The sequence below is a fragment of the Nannospalax galili genome, unplaced genomic scaffold (genome assembly GCF_000622305.1).
Source record: "Nannospalax galili isolate Female #2095 unplaced genomic scaffold, S.galili_v1.0 scaffold184, whole genome shotgun sequence".
In the NCBI taxonomy this organism is placed as follows: domain Eukaryota; kingdom Metazoa; phylum Chordata; class Mammalia; order Rodentia; family Spalacidae; genus Nannospalax; species Nannospalax galili.
In genome coordinates this window covers 1,069,135-1,095,214 of record NW_008351649.1, presented here as the reverse complement: position 1 = coordinate 1,095,214, position 26,080 = coordinate 1,069,135, and the positions used below count along the sequence as shown (strand labels likewise).

Sequence of the window (26,080 nt, the reverse complement as noted above, 5' to 3'; positions counted from 1 at the left end):
GGCCAGTGCTCTTAACTGCTGATCCACCTCATCTCTCCAGCTCCTATGACCCTCTTTTGCATCTTTGGAGTTCCAAAAAGGACTAAGTACATTTGGATACTATAACCAGGAACTGAGGAATGAACTGCCAGGTCTCAGGCAAAGGTGGCCACAATGCAAACCCCCTTCCTCACTGCTACTGCTGGACACTACATCAGGTTGGCAAGAGGGGCCGGAGCACGTCACCTTGTTAAGGTTGCCAAATCCCATCCTTTGCACTGCAGATGTTTTCCACTCAGGAAGAGGTGGCACAAACTGAACAGCTGGCGGCTGCTGCTTCAACACTCCCAGGGGAAGGGTACAGAGGACTGCATCACACTTATAAATAAAGGTTTGACTTGTGGAGCGTGTGTTTACAGCGATCACTTCACATCCTGGAGAGGGTGGTGGGAAAGACTTTACTGGTAATAATGGCATCAAGGAGCAGCATACACTATTCCTGTATTTTCCATACAAGAAAACAGGAAGAAGAAACTAAAACTGTCAGGTTAAACCTCCCAGTCAATGTCAAGTCTTTGAGCACCCTGGTTATAAGCTAGATTAATGAACAATATTACTACTTCCTTTCCACTATGACTAGCTGCTCACTAAGGATGACTATGAAAATCCAGGGACATAAGTTCAAATCCATATCTGTGAAGCTAACACCGTAACCTTTAAGTTGACTTTGGAATTATGTCACTATTGTTTTACTTAATGTGGTTTAAGTAGTAAAAGCATAGATTTATTAAAAGTGAGAGCCAGGACAGAAAACACTCCACAGAAGGGGATGGACTCCAAGAAGAACATGGCTGAAGAGCCCTCAGGTGTGTTTTAAAAATGAATGCATGCTTAAGCTGGGCGTGGTTGTACAGGACTTTAAGAGAGACAGAGGCAGGCGGATCTCTGAGTTTGAGGCCAGCCTGGTCTATTATACAGCTCTTGTCACTGTTCTTCATCTGCTTGCAAAAATGGTTAAAGGCTGTAAGATGCACACAAGGGGCCCAACCTCTTGACACCATGAAATGATACTGTCACCTACAAAGTTCATTCTCATGCAATTAAGTTACTTAAAAGAAAGTTGCAGAATCCTCAATATTTTTAAGGTTACAGTTTTGTGTGGGGCTGCAGGTTGGATACCCTGCAAGCTTCTCCCAGCATTAGCCAGCAACTTGTCATAATGAGAAAATGAAGTGTTTCCTCACAATTCTAGGAAAGGGACTGCCCCATCTTCACTTCTCATGCCTAGGCAGGAGCTCCAAAGAGGAAAGTAACAAGCTTTTAGCAGTCTATCAATTCCAGGATGGTTGAGCAATAGCCCTCTGCTCTCCACATTGTATGCTCTGAAACCTATCTCCATGAGTCGCAGAGCAATCCCATCTCTGAAGCTGACTTAGCAGCAGGACTGCTCCAGAACTTGGCACCAACCTGAATAAATGAGCCATCCTTAGGAAGAAGAGCCAACAGGTCTTCAAAGACCAACAGGCTTATGGTAAAATATAAAGGGTAGGCCCCACTGAAGCACAGTGGGCCGAGCACTGGTATACTTGGTGAAATTAGATCCAATACTTACTGCTATTTTAACACTATATTAGTACATGCACAAACAAAGCATTAAAACCTTACCTTAATTTCCTATTCATAAAACAAGGTGGCTAGATCCTCCAAAGTCTCCACAGACTTAATCTTTTCCCTAGGAGCTACCATTTAATACTTTACAAAGAATTAGACATATTGTCTCAACGTAGGTCACGTCACACAGGCTAGTCTTGTTTCTGGGGAGGTGCTCCATGCTGCCTGTATGACAGACACATACCTGAGGCCGTGTAGCGAACCTGCCGCACGGCTGTGTTCAGTTTAATGTCCAGACCTTCAGCTAAAGCCACAGGCACACATGAGTAGCCATTCCTTACTGTCAGGTGGCTGCCAGTAAATTCAAAATCGTCATCCTAACAAGGAGAGAAAAAGGTTCTTAAAGATTTTTGTTTCATGTGTATGAATGTCTTGCCTATATGTATGTATGTGTACCACAGTTCCCATGAAAGCCAGAAGAGGGCATTGGATTCCCTGGAATTGGGGATACAGAAAGTTGAGAGGCACTATGTGGGTGCTGGGGACAAACTGTGCAAGAGCAGCCAAGTGCTCCTAACCACTGAGCCATCTTTTTAGCTCCTACCATACTTTCTTAATATGATCTATGCCACTAGCACAGAGTCCTGTACAACAGTGCTAAAAAAACCCCCATAAACTTGTAGAACAGTCAATATTTTAAGGCAGTAACTGAAGAACTACTCAGTATTCAAGTATAACTGCCAAAGGGAGATGAAGAAAAAGGAAATGCCATTGGTTGACATATTCCTAATATCTGGGTGGTAGGATTATGGAAGTTTCTTTTTTTTTTTTGTCCCTAGATGGAGTTATTAGCACAGTCCCACACCACCCATGGGAAACATGGATGACCAGAAAACACAAAGGCTGATATATTTACTTTCTTATTTCATTAGATTAGTAGGATATCAGAATCAGTAACCAAATTACATTTTCTTTTACTTAATAACAAAATCAATTTTTATTCCTTAAACTTAAGACTTTAAAGTTGAGGAAGATTTCCAAGATCACAGTTGGTCAAACTAGGTGAAGGCAACCTTAAGGCTCAGGATAATTCATACAGTAACAAAGTTAGTATTTCACCTAGAAGTATTTCTATTTCATAAAATTCTTGGGGGCGTATATAATTCTTAAGAATCACATTTTTAAAAACTGAGAGTTGAACATGGTGGCATGTGTTTAATCTCAGCACTCGGGATGGGGAGGCAGAGGCAGGTGGATCTCTATGAGATTGAGGCCGGCCTGGTCTACATAATGTTTCCAGGCCACCTGGTGCTACAGGAAGACCCTGTTTCAAAACAACAACAACAACAACAACAACAAAAAAAATGAGTTGGTAGCAAAACTTTCTAAGTTCAGGTAAGAATGACAAGTTTTTAGGGTCTAAAAAGTACAAATGGAGCTAGGGGGAACTTAACGATAGAACATATGCTCAGTCTGCATGAGGCCATGGTTTAATCCTTGAGGCAGCAAGAAGAGAAAACCAGGAGACAAAGTAAGTGCACCCCCAACCCTGAAACGCAAAGCCTAAAAGAAAATTTAAAATCACAGGATTTCTAAAACTTGCTCTTAGACAATGTTTAGGAAATGAGAGGGCAAGCCAAGGAGAAATTTCTAAAATACGGATCTGACGAGGAACTTAATGAGCTCTTAAAGATCAACAAGATGATACAACCACACTTTTTAAAGGGGCAAAATAAAAATCTGAAGACATTCCATTGAAGGAGCCACATGAGCAACTGATAAGCACATCATGCCTGTATCACTGAGTCATCAGAGATACCAATTTGACTGTTCCTATTAGAATGGTGAACATCTCCAGATCTAACACTAAGTGTTGGTGAGGATGTGAATGAAGCATGCTGCTCACATTACTCACATACTGCTGAGGGGAAGGCAACTGGGAAAACAGCTTGGAAGTTGGTTAGACAGTTAAAAACTGGCTGGGAGTGTAACTTAGGGGCAGCGCACTTACATAAATGCATATTAGTGGTTGCATGGGACCAGGAACTGGAAGACAAATTAACTGCAAAAGGTGGGAAAACTTTTCTGGATGATGGAAATATTTTGTATCTTTTGTTTTTCCTTTTTTGAGACAAAGCCTTGCTACGATGGCCAAGCTGACCTTGAACTCAAAACCCACCTACCTGAGACTCCTGAGTGCTGGAATCATGGGCATGCACCACCCCACCAAGCTGAGATGTTTTATGTTAACTGGTAGTTCATAGCTAAGCGAGCTTGGCAAATCATCAGTTTCACTATATGAAATGCTATCTCCTACTGAAGCTAAGAATACACATACACACAAATTAACAGTTTTTCTTGAGTCCTCTAAGGTATGTGCAACACAATAAATGATAAAGGAATTTTACCTGATCCCAATGTTTAAGGGAAAGGGTAGAAAGAGGTGTGGCATTGGCAAACTCAAGATTTGCAAAATGCCAGTCAAGTATTTGTCTGTCTCTTGATGAGAGATATACATCACTGAAAAGTAAGAACAAAATGCAGAGTTAACAAAGACACTGCCACTAGTCTCAATGAGCTCACATGGTCTATCTTAACCAGTCTGGACTTATCTAAGCTAGAAGTTGGGATTGTGGCTTATATGAAGAAACTGTAAGTCAGAAAGCAGGATCTTATCGCTGTTATTACTGCTCTATCCCTGATGTCTAGAGCAGTGTCAGGCTAACCTCAGCAAATTAGAGTGGGTCTCATTTGTCTGAAAACAGTATTTCTTCACACTAGGTTTTGCTTCATTATAAAGATCTGTAAAAGTTTGTCTCCTATCTTCAAGTACAGGTTTTATTGCAAGAGGGGTAGCATGCTTGCCTTCAGAACACAGGACTCATGCACGTGGAGCATCTTATCAGCATGTAGTCACTCCCTGATCCCAATGGAAATAAAGGATGACACTGTCCTAGTCCTCCAAATCTTAGACGTTTAAAGCAACAGTCTTTTAAACCACACTCAAAGACAATTTCCACCTACGATAGCTTCTTCCCCATAGTAGAATGTATGGAAGAGGGATATCTTTAGACACTCAGAACATTCTTATATACTAAAATATGAGTAGCAGACTTACAAACCCAACAAGTATTCCTATGTTCAGATTTTCCATTCATTACATAATTTAAATAAGCTCAAATGTAAACAAATACCCACCATGCTTTATAATTTTCCTTCAGAACTGAACACAGAAAAGGGGAAGAGCAAAGCTGCTCCTGTGTTTGGGCTCCTTTCCTTACCTTGGGGGATTGGCCTCCAATTCTTGAAGTTTTTCTTCTAGCTTTCCTTGTGATTCAGCTAATTCATCGTATTCCTGACAGAATTTTAAAAATTAAATGACTATGACTTATCTTGAAAGGTCAGATATTTGCCTACTTTATTTGTACCATATTTCCTGTTCTGATCACATGTAGAAAACGTGACTCAATCTAAGGCTGGGGTCAGAGCTCAGGGGTTTTTGATCTTGGAAACAAGCTATGAGACTAGGAAAAGATGGGGAAGGATGGAGAATGTGAAAGAGAAAAAAGGCAAACAAACAAAACACCTTCATTTGCTTTGTTTAGAAACAAAATTGCAAAACAGCCGCAGCAACCATGTTCTTAGCACCTACCATGATGGCCTGGTGCTGGGTTCCTTGGACAAATTCTTTTAAGTGTCACAATTATGATACAAGTTAAATATTATTAATACTATGGTGCAGATGGAGTGATTAAGGAGCCCAAGTTGCCAAGGCTAGGAGACACCAAATTACGGATCTAAACCACATAGTTTGACTTCCAGTAAGTCCATATTCATTGCCATAAATTTCAACTGTCAGGATAAGAATTCTGTCAAAACACAGATCTCACGCCAAACTCAACCATTAAATCTCCTTGGCTCTTTTGATACCAAACTCAAATTTCTCAGTTCTACACTACTTTTTGGGATTCCAAACAAAACCAGAGGGATAGGTATACCTTGCAAAGGGCGGTCAGGTCCCTGTGCTTGCTCTTCACTAAAAACTCAGCAGTAATATCTCTAGGTGGCTTCACTTCCGAGGCTTCTTTATATTGCTGGTGGAGTTCCTTAATTTTCTCCTTCAGATTTACCATCTAAGATGGAAAAGTACAAATTTGTCACACTAGAGAGCAATGTAATTCATCCCCAAATAACACATGCCCTTGGCTTTGGCTCCTCCTAAAAACTGTTATTCAATGTCCCTGGGCTCTCTGAATAGTTCCTCTGTACCATACCATTTGACAAACGGGGAAAAACATGCACGAGGCTTAAGAGAGGTTTCTACAACATTATCAGATAACGAAGATGGACTCTTGTCTTCCAAAACCACCAACAGGGAAAGAAATATGCATAAAGAAATATACATAAGAAAAAAATAAAAATAAAACAATCTTCCATTCATTAAACTAGCTGTTTGTTTTGTTTTTGAGGCAAGTTCTCACTACATAGTCCAGGTCTTGAACTCATGCCTCAGGCTCCTGAGTGCTGAGATTATAAAGCTTTACCACATGCCTAGCTTTGTTCATTTTAAAAACCTGTAGCAGGTCACCATCACACAAAGATACATAGGGGAGCTCATTCCCCCTAGAGAGACTGCCATACTGTGCCTTTCCTTAGTCATTATGTTCTGAAGAGGAGATCCAGCTGTGCAACCCTTCTCTATGGAGACGAAACCCCCCAGAAACACTAATATTTCCAAATTCAAGTCTTTTCTTTTTAGCTTTTTTAGCTATGAAGACAGTAAGAATTTTACCTTATTCAGAAGTTCTTTCAGCTCTTCCTGAGTTTTCACTATCTTCTTCCAATGCTCAATCTGCTCATCTTTGACATGTTTTTCTTGCAACCTACAAGAGACCACACACATGGCCCAGCCTCACAGCCAGCTCTACAGAACAGTGCCTGGCAAAAAACGTGAGGGAATCAAAGCTGACTGGATATCAAATATTTAAGAACAAGAAGAAAGTTGGTTGCTGAGATTTGTTACTTATCCTGTAAGTTAAATACAGTAACATGTCATAAAAGCAGTGAATTTTAGAACTAAAAGGGGCCCTGAGGATCCTGTAACTATTAAAAATGTTTTTACCTAGGGACTTAAAATTCACATGAAAGTATGTAAAAATTAGCTCAAATAAGACTTAGGGAGAACTGAAAACATAAATAGTAAATCTGTAAGTGGAACTCACTATACAATAAGCAATATCAAAGTACTTACTGAATGACAACTTCCAGTGCCTGGCCAAGGGACACAGGCTTATTATTGAGGACATTGAAGTCTAGCTGATGACTAAGGTACGACGTGGCTTCCAGCAACCGGTTAAATTCTTGTTCTACCATTTCGTCTTTCTCTTTAGGAACCTGAAAATACGAAGTATAGTAGAGTTAGTTCTTATAAGACTAAGTACAACCATCCACGAACACACAAATGTTCTACATTTAAAGAGGCCAAAATATGTATTTCAAAAGGAAAACCTTTGAAGACAATGATTTGATTTTTTCTATGAAGTGGTTAAGTCCATTTAAATGAGATATGAAATGTTTCAGGCCTGATATTTCCCTCTCTCCCACTTGTTCCCTCAGAGCTGGGACTCCACCTAAGTAACAGCCACAAGATTTGCATTGGCGCTAGCTGAAGTATATGAAGCACAAGGTGCACTGAGCTGACATGCACTGAGCTGAGCTGGGCTGACATGCAAACAACACACTAGCAAAGTCCCAGAGAACAAAAATCTATGTTCACACACCTGAAGACCTTCCAGAATAAGGACAAGATAGCAAAGTAAGAGTTATCTGCTTCCCCTCAAAGATGACAGAATTCCAAGGGACAATATGAAGAGAGAAGTGAAATTCACAGTAATTAAGACCACAACACCACCTTATTCTTGCACAGAATGATAATGGTTTATGGCACTAGTAACTCCAGGGTTGAATGCCAAAGCTCTTAGACAGTGGGTAACTCAGCTACCAGAAGATTTGGCTCCTTGCAATTGTAGAGGAAGGGAACAGATTGCAAAGCAGTCCCCAAGCTGTGAAACCTCCTGCACCATGCTGTGCAGCGGACTGGCACCATCAGTCTGTTAGCGTCATCCCTCTGCTACGACTTACTTCTGCCCCAGATGAACTATCTGCAGCCCCACAGCTGGACTCAAGGTGGCAGAGAGACAAAGGAGCATGTCTAAGACAAGCATGCCCCGTCAGACGCTAGGCATTGGCTGGGAAGTGGAATTTAAAACACGAACTTCACTCTGCAGTCAACCCAGAATAAGTAACAAGAAAACAAAGCACTAAAGTAAGTTCTAGTAAACAGCCCGAGGAGGAGCAATCTGTTACAGTTGTTGGCAAGATCATTATAGGAAGATGTTACTTCTCACTGGAAACACTGCGGTTTTGCCTATGCAACTGAACAGGAATGAAGCACTAGCCCACAGCCCTCACTGATCACACAGGTAACCCCTGAGATGGACCACAGTGCGGCAAAGAGAACCTGGCAAGAAGGAAGTAACCTACACTGGGAAGAGAAAGAAAAGAGGACCCTAGCTCTGCTTTGGATCTGTGAACACAACAGATACCACAAGTGACTGAATCAGAATCATGCTGGACGCCTCAAGGTCTAAGTCTACACATGGGAGAAAGAGACATCATGGAGAATTAAAGAACCTTAGCCTAAAGGAAATCTAAACTCTGGTTTGAGTCAAGAAATGAAGTAAAGTAGGTTTAGACACTTGTTGCCCTTTGGTCATTACATTACTGTGGTCCCAGGAGCAGGTGGATCAAAAGCATCTGGCCTACCCATCTCCACAGCAGAAGAGCTCTTGGTGACAGCCCTGCATGCTCTAACCACAGCTCTTGGAGCTGGTGAGAGACGGTCTCATCACAAATTCCATTCAGGGTCTCATCAGTTACTTTTCTTCACTGGGTGGTGGTCATGTGTAAAACAACCCAAAATGAAATTCTGCCCAGAAACTTGCTATTTCCAGTACAGCCTCTGCAATGACACTACAGAAGATAGCTCTAGTCTTTAGTTCTCCATTCAAAAAGGAGACAACTGCATTTTAATATGAAATCTACATGGTTGTGCAATGCTAACTGATCACAGATAACAATGTACAAGGCTGCTTTTCCTGGAGTAGTTCTATACGTGGCCTAGCAAGAGGATGCTCTAGCACCAAGAGGGACTAGACCACATGTGCCTCTACCACAGGGCAATAATGTGCCAATACACAAGAATGCAAATGGGGCAGATTAAAGCTCTTCCAGTGCCAATTAGATGGCTTGCTTCAGACAAGCTTTAATCTTTGTGGTTAGGGTGACAATCACATAAGGGCGTTCATTCTAAGAAAGTACACGGCACTCAGGCTCAGTAACTCGGTCCGGGGTATGTGGTAGAGAAATATTTAAAGGGACACTGTCAAGGTTAGAGGGACCAAATTGACCTTTTGTTTCTTCCCTCTGGTTTCTGAGCAGCCTGCTTGATTCGTCACACTTTCCCCTTTCCCACCCTCTCCCCACAAAAAAACCTGATGTTTTAACATGCGCTTTCAATGACAAAAACTCAAACGGCACCAGCCCAACATATAGGCGCAACTCTACAACAACAAACCAGTGTGAATGTGTGATGGAGAGGATCTTTGAAAGGAAAGGATTTAAGTGTCAAGCTTTTAATGGGTTATTGTAAACAGTGAAGAAAATGATTTGAAAAATTATGAAAAAATACCTTGACAGTGTCCTTTTAACCAGTGCAGCAGAGGGAGAAATAAACTGTAAATAACAGCCCAACAGCCACGTCAAGTTTAGTTTTGTACGATAGCAGTAAAATCAAGGCTTTAAACACATAGCATGACAGAAGCATTCTGTTAGCTTAGAAGCTGCAACAACTAGAGAAATAAGGAACAGACTGTACAGAGACCAAAATGGGAAAGTCAAGCCATAGAAATGGCCAAAAGGGAGGCAGTTTAAAAAAGGCAGGGGGGTGGGGGTGGGGGTGGTCAGAAAGCAGTGAGGAACGAAAGCAAAACTCAATAAAAGAAGAAAAGAAAAACACAGAACAGTAACAAAATCAAACAAAACTTAAACCAAAACAGCATTGCCATGGTTGACTGACACCAAATGACAAGACTGTATGTCCAGTACCCCACTTAGACCCAAGGCTCAGCTTTATGTGGTTATGTCAGGCAGTCAGCAACCAGGCCTCATCCACTTCTGCCCAGGTAAGCAATTACAGCGATGTTATGTTGCAAATGCAACCGGGGGGTAGCGTGGAAGCCGGGCTGCTCTCCATTAATTTTAATGTTTTAATTGGAAATGAAAGGAATATTTGGAAAATGGTAAATAGCATATTTGTCCTTTGGCAAAGCAATACTGACCAGGGGAAACCCAAAAATGTGTTATTACATTAGAATCTTTAGTCTATTTCTAACACTAAGCTAGTTAGAAATGCTCTACTTTACATATCCAGACATTTAAAAGAATTCTACCAAATGACTACCCTAAGCACCCCACATGACCTGTGTTTCGGGTATTTCTTTCCCCTTGGTTAAAACTTTGGCTTCTATTAACTCCATACATAATTATAGAGCTGCTTCTCCAAAGGAAGGCTTAAGGTATGCAGGGATCCTAATATACACATGGATGTCCTTTAACTTCCACTGCCAAAACAAACATAGAAGCTCAACATTACATAGCTGCCCATATAGGGCCACAGAGTAGTAAGGTAAACTGTTAGCAATCTTTGTCATTATGATTAAAATAGTTTTTAACAATAGAGGATGGGAAGATGGCTCAATGAGTAAAATGTCTGCCACACAAGATTGAGGACCTGAGTTCAGATCCCCAGCATCCACATAAAAGCCAGGAATGGCTGCATGTGCCTATAATCCCAGAGCTTGGGTGACGGGGGGTGGGGGTGGGGGGCACAGACAGGAGGAGCCCTGGAGCTCACAATGCAAGTCAGCCAGTCTAGCTGAATCAGTGAGTTCCAGGTTCAGTGAGGCCCTGTCTCAAAATAAAAGATGGAGCGAATAGAGGGAAGACACCAGACACCAACCTCTTGCTGCCACTCGCACCACACACATAACCATGTATGCACATACACAAATAAATCATAAATAAAATAGTAGCAATAGAACAAAAACCACTTATTAAATTTTTTTCCTATAGGAAAAAAAAAAGCTAGGTATGGAGAGATGTCCTTAAGAAAGTATTACCCATTACATTTCTAACTTTTAGTAACTGCTGGCCTTAAACAGCATGATAGAATTAATTTCTATATACTAACAACAGAACCATCAAATTGCTTCCCTCCCCTTTGTGGTACTGAGGACTAAACCCCAGACCACTGGGCTACATCCCTAGATCTTTTTGAGACAGGGCCTACCCTCAGTTGCCTAGGGTGGCCCTGAACTTAGGATCTTCCTGTCTCAGCCTCCTAAGTAGCTGGGATTACAGGAATGTGACACTGTGTTGGGTAAATTTTGATTGAAGTATACACAAAGAATAGAGGAAACGTTTTTATACAACAGCTTACTAAAACTAAATAGCTGAGTAATTTTTAATCTAGGTGGGCCTTGCTGGCTCCAAGGGAACCGATTTTAAAGCTCTCTAAAAGGAGATTTAGCAGATACATTCACACAGGCAGTTACGGTGTTATATACTCATCTGCCCCATCTATCTTCTAGAAAGACAAAACAGTTATAGCAAGAACAAGCACAGGAATTTGAGCAGAATACCAGGCAACAGATTCTTGTTTCTCCTGTGTACTTACTGACTACAGAGGTTTTAGGAAAACAAGTGGAAGCTATAGCTTTCTACTCTGCAAAATAGGAGAGGGAAACTACTGAGCCACTTAATCCTTCACATTTCTAAAACCAGGAAACATATTTGCAATTATGAGCATATGTAAACAAGGTCCTTTGTGCCTGTCCTCTAGGCAAAAAGCTAGTCTACTTTCAACAGATGCCCATTCTTACTCTGAGCTACACTACTAAAGACAGTAAAACATACATTAACACAGCTGCTTCTGAACTCAAAGCTGTAAAGAATTCTTTCCCAAACTTAAGAATGCCTAAGAATCTTTTCACTTGGCTACAGCACCAAATACAAGCACAAATATACAGACTTAGAAATGTCCTGTACAGATCTCAGCTGAATGACAACTACCAATTTTACCTGAAAAGTATCCCTGCATACAGAATGCTGAAAACTGCACTCTAGGTTCAAACTGTTAACTCAAGTGTTAGGTAAATGGCTGGCCCTCATGAGACAGTGAGAACCAGAACATAAATTAATATACAACTTTCTCCACTGAGAAAATCTTGCAGCCCAAAGGAAGCAAGATCTATAGGGTGGTTTAACATTTACTTCCGTTCTCAGGCAAGCTGTTTATCTTATCCCCCACAGATGGCAGGAGAGACTGGCACGCCACACTTGAGTACTTACTATTCTGAAACAAATGTTTTAAAAACTGTGTTAGACAGAAATACAATCACCAGTAACAACCCCCACCCACCACCAAATGGATGGCATTAAGGAGCAATGATAGAGAACTTGCCTAGACGCATGAGGCCCTGGATTCCATGCCTAACACAGGAAACAAAGTATTTTAATAGCTCAGCTAAGTTGTTCTGGGTAACATCCACCTATAGTCTGGGCACTTGGGAGGCTAAGGTAGAAGGATCGGGAGCTAGTCACAAAAAGCTTAACTACTACAAAAAAGTACCAGAAAAGTGTTCTCTGTACTACTGCCTTGTTTCCAATCACCTCAGCCAGGCTCTTTCCTGCTATTTACCTCAAATACCTGTCTGATCCTGTCACCTTCCCTGCTCCCAAACTTCTCAAGTTCCAACCTACAAGTGAGCTTTGGAAGCAGCACCCTCCACAGCACAGCCTTGCCCTACACTGCAGCTGTGTTCTTGACTCACCAGGAGGCGTTCGTCCTTTGTGAGAGACCTCTCCTCATACTTACACCTTCCTCTGCCTCTGCTGTACAGCCACATGACCAAGTCCTAACTGCACCTCACAAATGCACCTCACAAATGTGCTCTCTCCTCTTTCTACCCTGTCCCACCACTTTCATACACCCTCTTGCTCTCAATTCTTCTATAGCAGCTGGTTCTACCTAACCTTGGCAAATAAATCTGCCTCAACTTAGTGCTGCTAATATACTTCTGGGTGACAGAGTAGTGATTTATTTTAAAATGCTTCAGACCCTTCTCCCCTAAACCCAGAAACGGACAGATGAAACAAAACTAGGAAAATAGGGGTTTATTGTAGTACTCCTCTTCTGTGTATATTTTTAATTTCCATAATAAAAATGGGATTATTGGTGTTCAAGTTCTACTAGATTATAACAGACTGTCCCACTCATTTCTGTATCTTTTTCTGATCTTTATAGAATACATTTATTGTTATTGAATTAACCTCTACTTCATCCTTTCTCTCTCATTCTACTCCATTTATTCTGCTAGATGCCTCCCACAGGCCTTGGGAACAAATCTGGACCACACTGATGGAAAAGACCCAAGGCATTTCCTGTAAACTGCTCTTTCTGATCCGAAGCCCATAAAACCCAAAGGTAGACAGAAATAAATACAGTTGTCCCTTGAGACCATCACACAAAATTCAAGAGCTAGGAATCTTACCACTTTTGGCAACAATAGCTAAGCCAACATATGCAATTTATCACAAACCTCCCTTCCACAAAATACAAAGATAACAATACACTTGTATTCTAAGAAGTGTGGACTCTCACTCTGACAGGGGAATTGGTCACATTTCTGTTGAATACAAACTTCTGAATCTGAATTGACATAGGAAATTATGTCTAGCTTATCATGACTTAATGCCTCTTGCTTCTCAACCAACCACCATGCTCCTGTCATACAGGAAGACAGGAAGTTTCTAGGCCTCTGGTCATAAACATTTCTACCTACCCCTGTATTTGGTTAAGTTTCACCATTTGGCTATTTCCCAGTCCACTTGAGTCTATACACACAAAAGCGAAGTGATAGAGAGCACACAGAGCTGAAGCACACGATGGAAGCACAGTACAAAGAAATGAAAAATCAGGTTTCAATTCCACAGGTCTCTTGGGATAAGTGGCCAGAGCCAATTAACTACACAGCAAACCTTCAGTAAATGCCTAAGCAGACATGTCAATTTGCATATGTATAATAATCTCTTCTCAGAGTTAAGAAAACACAGAAAAATGTCACATCACGTTTCAGCTTATATTATTCATGTGCATGTTTAGTTACATATTCCTCTCAAACTGTTTTCAATCGAACCAAAGAAGTGTTGAAAAGTTCTGCTTGTCCTCAACTTACAGCTTGTCCATTGGCTTCATAAAGTGGGCATTTTTGCTTGATCTTGGCTAGTTCCATATTTACTTGTTTGCTGACCACAGCCATGGGATTCCCTCCTAGAAAAAAACTCAAACAAATTCAGCACACCCGTGAGAAAAGAAGGAAAACTTCAAGTTAAAATATGTTCTGCTCAAAATGGAAACTGTTGAAGCCAGCCATGGTGGTATTACACCAGCACTGCAGCACTTTAAAGGCAAGAGGCAGGAGGCAGGAGGCAGGAAGATGGAATATTCATGGTCAACCTGGGCTATGCAATGAGACAACCTGTCTCAAAAAAAACAAGGACTGGGAATGGAGCTCAGTACTAGATCTTGCTGAGCATTTTCAAGACACTGACTTGGATGCTCAGCACTGCCAAAAGAATAAATGAAACAAAAAGCTGAAAACATGGGGTGTCAGTTATATCTTCTTTTTAAAGCTCATAGTAAAAACATGTATGATAGTACAAAGAAAAAAAGCTTAAATTACCCCTAATCCTATAGCTAACATTTTATTACAGATCCTTTTGTAATTCAGGTGTATAAATTTACAGGCATGCACACAAAAGGAATGCAATACATTTTTGTGTTCTTTTTGCAACTTAGCATTATATTGCAAACATCATTTTGTGTTACTATAGAGCTACACATTTTTCAGTAGCTGTACAGGTCTCCCTGTATAGTAATTTAATCTAGCGTGGTTTTAAATGCTGTGGCATTATAAACAACATCGTGTTGGAAATGTTCTAAACACAGCATTATCCACTTTTGTTTCCTTAGGATAATTTCCTAGAACTAGAAAAATAACTAGTGTCTAAAGATTTGTACAATTTAAATTTTGCAGTCTTCAAAAGGCTACTTAGCGAGTCACCTCTCACTAATAAAAGGTTAAGTGGCTGCTATGATTTGAATTTGATTTGTCCCCTTGAAACTCATGCTGAAGTTTAATTCCCACTGTGAGATACTAAGGAGACATTTAATCCCATTATGGTATTTGAGGTAAAAGCTGTTAGAGTGATAAGATCAGGTAAAGTTGAGTTCCCTGACTGAATCTTGGTAGACTTAGAAGACAGATACCAAAAAGAGACAGGTATGAACATTCCCTGTTTCTTACCATGTGATCTGCACTACCTCAAGATTCTATTAGCAAGAAGGCCGTCACCACATAAGCCCCTCTGACCTTGAACCAGAACTATAAGGAAAGTAAATCTTTACATTATAAGTTTCTGTCTGTGGTAATTGTGTTATTGACTAAAATAAACCCTAATGTAGGATCCTAAACCAATACATTTTAAAACTGTACCTATGGGTTTAAAATCTAAGCTCAATCTTAGGAGTTTTAGGTCACATATTATAGCATCAAACTAAGAACTACTTACCAAGACCTGTTACTACCATGGCTCCAAGATCAGCTACATAGTTTCCTTTGCGAAATGTGGCAACCCGTCCACCTACACGATCCTGTTTTTCAGGAATCAAATGGCCAAAGTCATTCACTCTTTTTTAGCCACAGTAAGTCAACACTGTAACTCTTTCGTGAGATAAAAATCATTTGGAGGGCAATTAACAGTACTATGTACACAAAACACAAACAAGAAGTTAAGAAGTTGAGAGAAAGGAAGATAGCAACATAGAAGCAGTGAATTATGTGATTGATGTGAAGCAATTTGACAGCCAAGCATATGTAGTCTTCCCAGCTGTTTTAACCATACAGGATGTACAAGGTTCATACACAGAGAAAATACAGCCTCACAAATTCCCATACTAGATACCAACTTTTACCATCATTTGACTTGTACACAGAAATTACCATAGTCAGCTTCTACTTCTTGGTCCATGAATGATAATGAAGACAACCAATATCTTGGTGTCACCAGATCCTAAAAGACTACTACTGACCAAGAAATAACTCTTTTTCCTTGACTTATCAAACAGGGAATACAATTCACCACTCAGTCATCGCCACTTACAAAGTGTTAAGTCTATGAACACCCCAAATATAAGGGCTAACTACAGACACTGGAGAGATGGCACTTGTTGCTCTTGCAAAGGAACCAAGTTTGGTTTGCAGCACACAAACCAGGCAGTTCACAACCCCTGTAACTACAGCCCCAAAGATTCAACATTCTCTTCTGGACTCTGAGGACACCTGCACTTAAATGTGTACATACCCACACAGAAACATACATATTCTCAAAATTAAAAATAAAATAAACTTGGGCCAGTTGTGGTAGGGCACACCTTTTCTCTCAGTACTCAGGAGGGAGAAATAGGCTGTGGAATTGAGGCTAGCCTGGTCTACATGGCAAGTTCCAGACCAGCTAGGACTACAGGGAGACTGTCTCAAACAAACAAAAATAAAATAAACTTTATATACAGAGAACTGCAAAAAATAATGACCAGAATTTATCTACCCAAAAGAGAGAGGGATCTTTTATGAACTCTACATACATACTGATCATTTTCCAAAATTTTATTCTCAAAATACTTTATCCAGCCAGGTATGGTGGGCAATGCCTTTGATCCTAGCACTTGGGAGGCAGAAGTAGGAGGATCTCTTTGAGTTCCAGGCCAGCCAGAGCTACATAGTGTGATCCTGTCTCAAAAACAACTTTAGCCAGGGTTAAAAAGTGTAGCTCAATGGTAGACCATCTGCCTACTATGTGCAAGGCCCCGAGTTTAATTTCTAGCACAAACAAAGAAACAAATATAAACAAATAAAGCAGCAGTAGCAACAACTTTGTCCACTATGCATAACAGTATCCCAAATACTCAAATACTACTTGTATCAGTTTGTTTAAGTTCAACTTGTCCTTAATTTGCAGTAAGTAATTTCCTTACCTATTTCCATTAGGTCAGGCTCCAATCACAAAGTACAACTCTTACCCTGGCTTCCAGAAGTGTGACATCCATCCCAAAGCTCTGTAGTTGTCGAGCTGCCGCCAAGCCAGAGACACCTGAACCTATGATAATAACCTTTCCTGTCTTTTTGGCTAAAAATAAAAAATAAAATAAAATTACAATGTTTTGCTGTAGTTAAGAGTTTGTATAATTTTTTTCCCTCTCATGTAAACATCTGTGTTTTTTTCAAGGGAATTCAGTATTCTCTTCTGACCTCCCTGGGCAGTACATGACACGGGTGCAGTTACATACATGTAGGCAATACACTCGTACATATAAAATAAAAATGATAAAAAAGTAAACTATTTGGTTGTTTTCAAACTATAGAAATCATCTTTGAAAACAAGTATCTGAAATTTTTAAACTTTTAATTGATACTGCAATTTATAAACCAAATTTACTACATTGAAATGTATTTGCTCATTACTTTAGTCATGTGTTTCAGGATCTGTGACCCTCAGTCTCTTATGGCCTGCTTATTTACCTCACAACTGTACTGTGTAAGCTACTTTCTTTAAAGAGTTTTACTTCTATTTCTTAATGTTCCTTTCTGAAATTATTAAAGCACTATAAATAAATGTATTCTTCTCAGTATATCTCCATCTCCTAGATCCCTCATAGACATTATCCAAACATTATAAAAAGGGCAAATAATAGCTAAAAAGGAAACAAGAGGAAGGCCTTAAACCTCCTGCTTGTATTAACTGACTTTTCCCATTTCTAACAATTTTTATTCTAATTTTTAAAATTGGAAATTAATCTTTTCCTAAATATCTACTAAATAAGAAATTAAGAGAAATAGACATTTGCTTTTAAGATCTTATTTTAAATTTAACTTATAAGCTTGAGAATACTTTGACTAAGTGGAGATTTACAGATGGAAGTAAAATGTTACCAGTACCATAGATGTAAAATACAGGCCTAAAACTATTACTTAAAGCCACTTAAATTTGTCAGATACATCCTTACTTGGTAGGGGTTTTATCCTCTTATAGATGCCAAAATTGATAAGTCCATGGCGTTCTAAATAACTGTGAACTCGGTGGACAAGCACAGTGTCACCTGCAGAATAAATTCAAAAGCATGTTCATATTTAACAGTTTAAACAGAATCTTTTCTACCTCTTCTCTTTCTCCAGTATGGTATCCAATACGCTATAAATATAAGCTTTAGGCCATGTGATTCCTTTAGGAAAGTAAATCTTAGAATTTAGGCTGTGACACAGTACAAAATGTTCATTACATAAATTATATTTTAAAAAATGTTTACAAACAGGGCCTCATGAAGTTGAGGTTGGTCCTAAACTTCTGCTCCTCCTGCTTTCACCTCCAGAACCCTGGGATCACAGGCATGCACCAACATGCCTGGGTAAATTGGAATTTTTAAGAGTGACATTATAGGCTGGAGAGATGGCTCAGCAATTAAGAGCACTGATTGCTCTTACAGAGGACTCAGGTTCGATTCCCAGCGCCCCCATGGCAGCTACGAACCGTCCTTAACTCCAATTCCAAGGGAATCCGAAGCCCTCTTCTGACCTCTGCAGCATTGCATGACACAGGTGCACTCACATACATGCAGGCAATACACTCATACATATAAAAAGAGTGACATTACAGTTAAAATGGAGGACAAATCTTTGCAAAGTATGAACAATGCTCATTTATTTTAGCAAAACCTTCTTTTTTTTGGTCTTTTTGAGACAGGCTCTCCTCCCCCTGTAGCCCTAGCTGGCCTGAAACTTGTTATGTAGACCAAGCTGGCCTTGAATTCACAGAGATCCGCCTCCCAAGTGCTGGGACTAAGACAGTGTGCCACCACACACAGCTAGCAAAAACTTAAGACTTTGCTGGTGGCAAACAGAAAGAAAACGAGGTAACTAGCTAAGCAAGTGCCAAAGTTTTCCTTGGATCAAAGTTACACAACAGATCTGGAAAAATATTCAGAAATCTCTTGAACTCATGTATCACTGTAATTTACAGACCAGGAAAACAAGTAAAAACAAATTTCACAAGACACAGTTCTTTAGCCAGGCATGGTGGCGCACGCCTTTAATCCCAGCACTTAGGAGACAGAGACAGGAGGATCTCTGTGAGTTCAAGGCCAGCCTGGTCTACATATAGTGAGTTCCAGGACAGCTGGGGCTACAGGGAGACCCTGTCTCAAAAAAAAAAAAAAAAAAAAAAAAAAAAAAAAAAAGGGCATAGTTCTATACAGTACAAGAGGAAATAAAATTTAAATGTGAATGTATAAGTTATCAAGAAACCACAAGGCTCCAGAAAGGAAATAGCAATTTTCTTAATCCCAATTCAAAAACCAGCCCTATCAAATACAGTACTCACTATTATAGGGTGCTTCTAACTGTTGGAGAGTTGCCTCAAATGTCAGCTGAATCTTTGGATTGTCCAACCACAACTGCAACTGTATTTAAATGATATAGTTACATTATATACTCACAGACATGCTCCATTTGGTAAGTTGTAAAATCACCTTTTAAATTTAAGACCTCAAATAGTGTTTTATTTTCACATAAGCAGGGAGGGTTATATTCTTGATAAGAAAACTAATACCATACAAAACTGTGCCAAATTAGCGAAAAATGCCTAATGATAACAACTGTCCATAACTCCAGTTCCCAGGGGATCCAACAGCCTCTTCTGTCCTCCGTCGGCATTGCACAACACGGGTGTGTTACCTACATGCAGGCAATACACGCATACACATAAAATAAAATAATAAAATAAAATAAATAAAGAAAAATGCCTAATAACTTACAAAGGTTACACAGCCAGCAGGAAGCAACTAGGATTTAAAACTGGGGTTACATAATTCCAGATACTGAGTAGATAAAAATCACAAAATGTTACAGTTAGGTGTGCAGAGGCTGAAAGGTAGGTATCAAGGACAGCGCTTCAGGTTTTGTCTTTACAACTATTGGTGTGGCACTGACTGAATGAGGTCATTGAGAAAAGAAACACCAACTACACCATGAGTGTGGTTCTAAGACAACCTAGAGGATGTCCAAACTACGGGGTCTGCAGTACGGTAACTGAAGGAAACGCACAGAAGGAAAGAACAGAGGAGGAGACCTCACATAACACCATAACATGGCCAGCTATGAAGCATCTGACTACACAGCAGAGATGATGGCAACCAAGAACACAGAAGAGAAGTCAGAGTATTGCATCACTGATGCGAAGACAGTTTAGGAAGACAGTTCCTTTTAGGAAAAACAAAAATTATTTCAAACACTGCTGGGAAAATGGGATGAATTATGAAAAAGATTATAATGAAAAAGGATTATAGCGCAGTCAATGGTTTTCTGTGGATTATAATAGGAATTTTCTTCAAAGTATATACATACACATTTGCAAAGGACTAAAGCAGGTTAAATATCATCATATTTAAGTCTTGGTTAAAAATTAACAAACTCTGTTCTATTGACAAAGTTCTGATTGAGGAGTTAATTTGGTTAGATGTAAATAAATCGATTATAAATATAGGTATTTCACTTCTGCAAGGGGGAGGCACTGTCAAAGGAAAATATATGTATCTATTCCCATATACACTGGCCTAAGCTCTTCAACTTTCATCCAAGTCTTTGTTCTTCCATCCTAGAAAATAAAGCTCAGGTCACAGGTTCGACTGCAGTAATCCTAAAGTTGTAATTTTTACATCAGGAGGCAAGAGATGTGGATAAAGGTCAGAGAGCAGATACAATCGTCAAGCAGAAAATAACTCCTAGCCAGAGACTACAACTCTAACTTGGGTCAATCCTTCCCTGAATCTTGACTTTGGGTGACAGAAAATCAAGCAAAAAAGACAGACATCGGTATTAAAATCATCACTCAAATTCAAATAAAAAATGGAAAGTCCTTTCAAATGAAAATTTTAAAACCATGGCAATTTTATCTAAAACTTCCTAACAGCAAATATTGATATACATGTACATTGATTCAACTACAAGACAAATCAACTTCCAGAAATATAAACTAAGAAATTTCCATTCACTTAAAAAAATTACCCTGCCTTTTCTGTATTTCAAAACTCTAATATAACCCACCAGTCATTCTAGCTATATGCTATTTAATAATATAAATTTGGCAGTGGTTTTGCAATCTAACAGCCAAATCTAAAGAAGTCAACGAAGGCAGAAGGTAGAAATGCTATGGGCATCTTTGAAATACATCCAAAGTACCGAAAACTCTAAACTAACTTGGAAAGCATGATGGAAATGTCCTAAATAACATCTTCCCCTCTTCAATAGCTAAAGAATTTTGTTTTGTTTTGAGATCATTTCTCATTGTGTAGCCTGAGATCCCCCTGGTTAATCCTCCTGAGTGCTGAGATTATAGGCAGAGGCCACCATGCCCAATATAAAGAACTGACAAAGGACATGAAAAAAAATTACAGAATAGAAATGGCTAATAAAATGCAAAAAATAGTCTCAGCAACCTAAGAAATAGAAATGGGGTGGATTTGGCATACAGCCACACAGATTATCACTGTTTAACAAAGATGGGGCAGGATGACAGACTGGGTAGCTCAGCCTTCCTGTGAAGGAATCTACCAAAATGCTAAAAATATTCATAATCTCTGATATACTGCCCCAGGCATACTTCAACCACTGTTAAGTCTTTTTTTCCTTTGGATATTTTAAAATATGTACGTGAAGTTTAGTTTTTAAAAACTGAAATTCTACTTACATATATTGGAAATTATGCATGTAAGGAAATAATAGAGACAGAGCCAAGAATGTGTAAGACTAGTCAGGGCTTAATTATGATAGGGTGAAAGTGAAAACTTATGTGTCTAACAGTTAAATTATGACCCAACTATCAAAATTATTGTAAAGATATTAATCATTGAACCAGAGGAAAAGAACTAGGTGTGTGCAAGGCATTAGGTCAATCCTCAGCAACCCCCCCCCAAATAGAAAGAGATAAAAAATTTTGTTTGAAGAGATTCTGGGTAGTATATTTATGCAGTATGAGAAGGACCCTAAAGAAATGCACATGAAGAGAATTTGTAGAAACAAAAATTTCATTTAATATTTAAAAATATCTAAAAGAAAAAACAACTTATCTTTAACAATGGTTATATATAGGGTAAAAATATTATAGACAATTTAAAATTATTCTGCCTTCTATTTTTTTCCATATTCCCAATAGAAGTCATACGCACTTGACAAAACTCCAGGTGAAAAATGAGGAGGCAGGCACACTTACTGTGCGATTCCTGATGAACAGAAAAACCTTCTGGGTCTGCTGAGGTCCACTGATGATGTCTGGGAAACAGGCTGCTTCCTGAGAGGTCATCCGATCGTGGGGAAGTCTGCTTTGGAAAGCTGCACCCTCCACACCTAGCAAAGAAGTAGAAGACAACTAGGAAAAGTGCAAGTGACACAAAACCAGGGTAGCGATGTCTTAATTCCTCTTTTGCCTGACTGAAGAGCTGTAGAGCTTTGCCTAATTCCACAGACTGACCTAGCCTTAAAAAATTTTTTTAAATTTTTTGCCTCAAAAGTTTAAACTTCTTTACAAAACAGTCACTCTTCTGAGCTTAATATTCCAAAGTTTAGAGCCTGTTAATGAAGCAATAACTTTTTTTTTGGTCTTTTTGAGACAGAGTCTCCCTATAGCCCCAGCTGTCCTGGAACTGGCCTTGAACTCACAGAGATCCACCTGCCTCTGCCTCCCAAGTGCTGGGATTAAAGGTGTGTGCCACCACGCCCGGCCAGCAATTACTTTTTAACAAGACATTTATAATATTTTCATACATAAGACAACAATGGATTCTATTCAAATTAGAATTTGTATCACAAACAGCATACAATATAAAATTTAAGAGGAAAGTACACTAATACGAAAGCAAGAGGCCAGGGAGTAAAAAGTGCAGTCACATGCCTTCATTTGAGATTACAGAATGGAATGGAAAGGCTAAGGTTGGATAATCAATAGCAGAATACATGATCATCAACAGTAGTATTTACTAGTTCTCATTACTCAGTGTTGGCAAGCAGGGAGTGAAATCAAGCAGACTGCATTGGTTAAGTCAGAAGAATGAGAAGAATTTACTTTTTCTGTCAGAAACAGAAATAATTCACTAAAACAAGTGAACTATTACTACATATATTATATAATACAGTATACTACACACTATATACAAGCAAAGTCAATTATTTTGAATTCTTTAAATTGTTTTTTTTAATATCTTAAGCTAGTAAATAAATTCAACTTTATAAGGGATTCTTAGAAATTCACATACTGAATTTACAGTCCTAAGACCACCTTATAAAGATACACTTAATCACTAGTATTTGAAAATATCAAGACACAGGGCTAGAGATGCTGCTCGGTGTTAAATACATGTGCTTAGCTAGCTGCAGGTCAATCCTCAACAAATTTCCACTCCAGAAATAGGACAGAAGAAAACAAGGTACAATTTAAAATTTCTGAATTCAATACCACCAAAGTAATTATAATAAGTAACACAGCAAGACACAAATTATCTGTATTTAATTATTTTAAAGCTCATAAAACAAGAAGTTGGAAAGCAATGATAAAAGGCATTAAAGATTAGAATTAAAAGAACACAGCAGATACAAATTTAACTTTAAAATTGTAGCTAAGCTATTCAGGGATTACTTTTCATAAAGATATCCAAATGAAAACCGCCACCTAGAAAAACAGGTTAAGAAAAGGTCAAGCAAAATGCCCAGTGTTAACCGAGGCCACACATTAAAAACAACTGTTCTAAGAAATGCTATCCACCCACCATGAGAGTGAGGGCAAAAACCCTGTGTTCCACATTAGTAAATAAAATCAACAATCCTTGCATTTAATCAACTCCAATCCAAAATTGGAGTCAGGATGGGGACAAAAACAGTAAGAGCTATACTGCTGCAGATCGAGCATGGCATTAAGGAAAAAAGGAAAAGAAAAAAAGAAATGCTAGTGGGGCAGGGAATACATAAGTAAATGGTAAAATCTCTAAAATTATACAGCTTAGATGTCCCTGTACCCTACCTACCCAAATCAAAATAAACTGAACAAAAAGTAAAAGTCCAACTCCAAAATATTCTACATCCTTATAACAAACACTGTATCTACATACTAACTTCAGAACCTGAACTAAATAAATATTTAATGGATTGCACCCATCTAGTTCATGTGTACACTATCAACATGAAGATGAATTGTTTCTATTTAATCCTTTAAATTCCAAATTCCACTTTACAATCATGGGGTTGTACGCCATAATTCCAAGCCCCCAGAGGCTGAGGAAGGAGGATCACAAGTTTAAGGCCAACCTGGGCTACATGGCTAGTTCAAGGCAAAAACCCAATGTAAACCAAAACAAAACTCTACTTTGAGCCACCAAAAATAGTTTTTTCTTAGTTATACTGTATTATCTCTTTTATGCTTAATAATAAGTAGTCAATGAATTACTCCTACTACAAAATACTATTTTTCAACAAGAGCCAGAAAAACTATTTGGGGAAAAAAACCACACACACATGTTTCATATTATATTTGGTTCCAGGGTGTGTTCTTAGAAAAAAAAAAAAAAATCCATCTCATACACTTGGCTAATTTGGGCATTTTGAGACTGTATAACAATTAAAATATGTTATTTACCTTCTCCAAATCAAAAGGTCTAAACAAATACAATTAAAGAAGCTAGAAGGTATGATATTAGTACACAGGGAACAATAGTCCTTTATAGTTCTATCTTCCATATAGTAGCTTTAAAATGTAGTTACTCTTAGGCCAGGCATAGTGGCACATGCCTTTAATCCCAGCAATCCAGAGGCAGAGGCAGAGGCAGGTGGATCTCTGTGAGTTCAAGGCCAGCCTGGTCTATATAGTGAGTTCCAGGCCAGCTGGGGCTACAAGGAGACAATGTATCAAAAAGACAAAAAAAAAAAAAAAAAAAAGTTACTCTTAAACTGTGATAGCAAGTTGTAAAACTGAAACAGCCTCTGCCCAGTCTAGTACGAGCTGAGATAACCATACAGCCCCATTTAGCACTCTCAGGCTCTCAGGGCATTCTTGGGCTCACTCCTCAGTACAACAAATCAAAACCCTTGTGATTATCTTCTTTTGGTATTTTTGTGATAGACTATTATTTCAAAGAATGAACACCATTATCAAAATTGAGTGACAGATCTATAATATTTTTTAAGTCCTTTTTTTAAAAAAAAAAAAAGTTAATTGGAACTTAAACTGTTCAGAGGCTAAATCAAAGCATCTTTCTTACAGGATGTTTCCAAAATGAAGCAACAAACCAGTTTGGATAACCCAACTCATATGAATCTACCTCCTTTACAGGGGAGCCTGATGGCCTGAATGTCTCCCTTTGAAAAAAAAGTAACCAACAGTACATATAAATCAGAAGTACTCTGCACTTGGCTCTGGAACATACCTTTCACTTTTATGTTTGGGTGCGCTTAATACACTCTACTGTTACAGAAATTTAGAATGCTCCAAAGATGGTGTCTAAATTTTTACAAGGTCTCTCAGCCTGCCTAGCTTCAGTCCTGCCTCCGACTCAGTTTCCTCCTCACATAGGAAGTCTTAGGGCAGCATTCTAGTCTGCAATCACACTCAACAAAATACCCTTTCTACTACCAATGCTCCCTGAAAACATCCAAAAACTTCCTTTTTATGGAATAGTTTAGACTTTTCCATGTGGGTTGAGAGTAGAACAGGAGGCAGGGGAGGTGGTACAAAATTGTGTCCCTCTGATTCCCATAAGACCTAACTGACATTGTTATCAGTGTAAGGTAATATAGACATAAAGCTAACAGATAAAAGGCTCCATGAGATACTCGTCTTTGACTGTTTTGATAAAGTAATTTCTAGCTGAAAGGTAAAACAAAAGCCAGATGAGATCTACATAAGAAATATGACTTTACAATTAGCAGAGATGCACTGTATCAAGTCCAACAGTTTTAAACCAAAAGGAGTAAAAAATAGGAGGAGAGAGAGAGACCATGGTTTCTCATACTTAAGAGTTCTTATTTTTAGGGTAAACACCTGCTATCAGTATACAGAACCACTGATGCACTAAAAAGCCAGACCCTGGGTTCTCACTGCTCCACAACTGTTAGTTTATAGCTGGCCAAGTCATAAAGCTTCTTAGGGTTTCTTTCAGGTTTTAACTAATAAAATAGGGGAGATCCAATACTATCTCTCTGAAGGCAGGAAGCTAGAG

The 26,080-nt window shown here is 39.0% G+C and overlaps 1 protein-coding gene across 1 annotated transcript in view; it reads right to left on the bottom strand.

Moving 5' to 3' along the window:
* Kdm1a (lysine demethylase 1A) overlaps positions 1–26,080 on the bottom strand; it is a 66,973-nt gene that overhangs the window by 4,140 nt on the left and 36,753 nt on the right. The window contains 13 exon segments of the mRNA XM_008848573.3: positions 226–413; positions 1,835–1,967; positions 3,999–4,110; positions 4,872–4,945; positions 5,589–5,723; positions 6,383–6,473; positions 6,842–6,984; positions 13,947–14,041; positions 15,343–15,424; positions 16,850–16,956; positions 17,834–17,926; positions 19,204–19,282; positions 22,090–22,223. Of these exon segments, the coding sequence (XP_008846795.2) occupies positions 226–413; positions 1,835–1,967; positions 3,999–4,110; positions 4,872–4,945; positions 5,589–5,723; positions 6,383–6,473; positions 6,842–6,984; positions 13,947–14,041; positions 15,343–15,424; positions 16,850–16,956; positions 17,834–17,926; positions 19,204–19,282; positions 22,090–22,223 (1,466 nt within the window).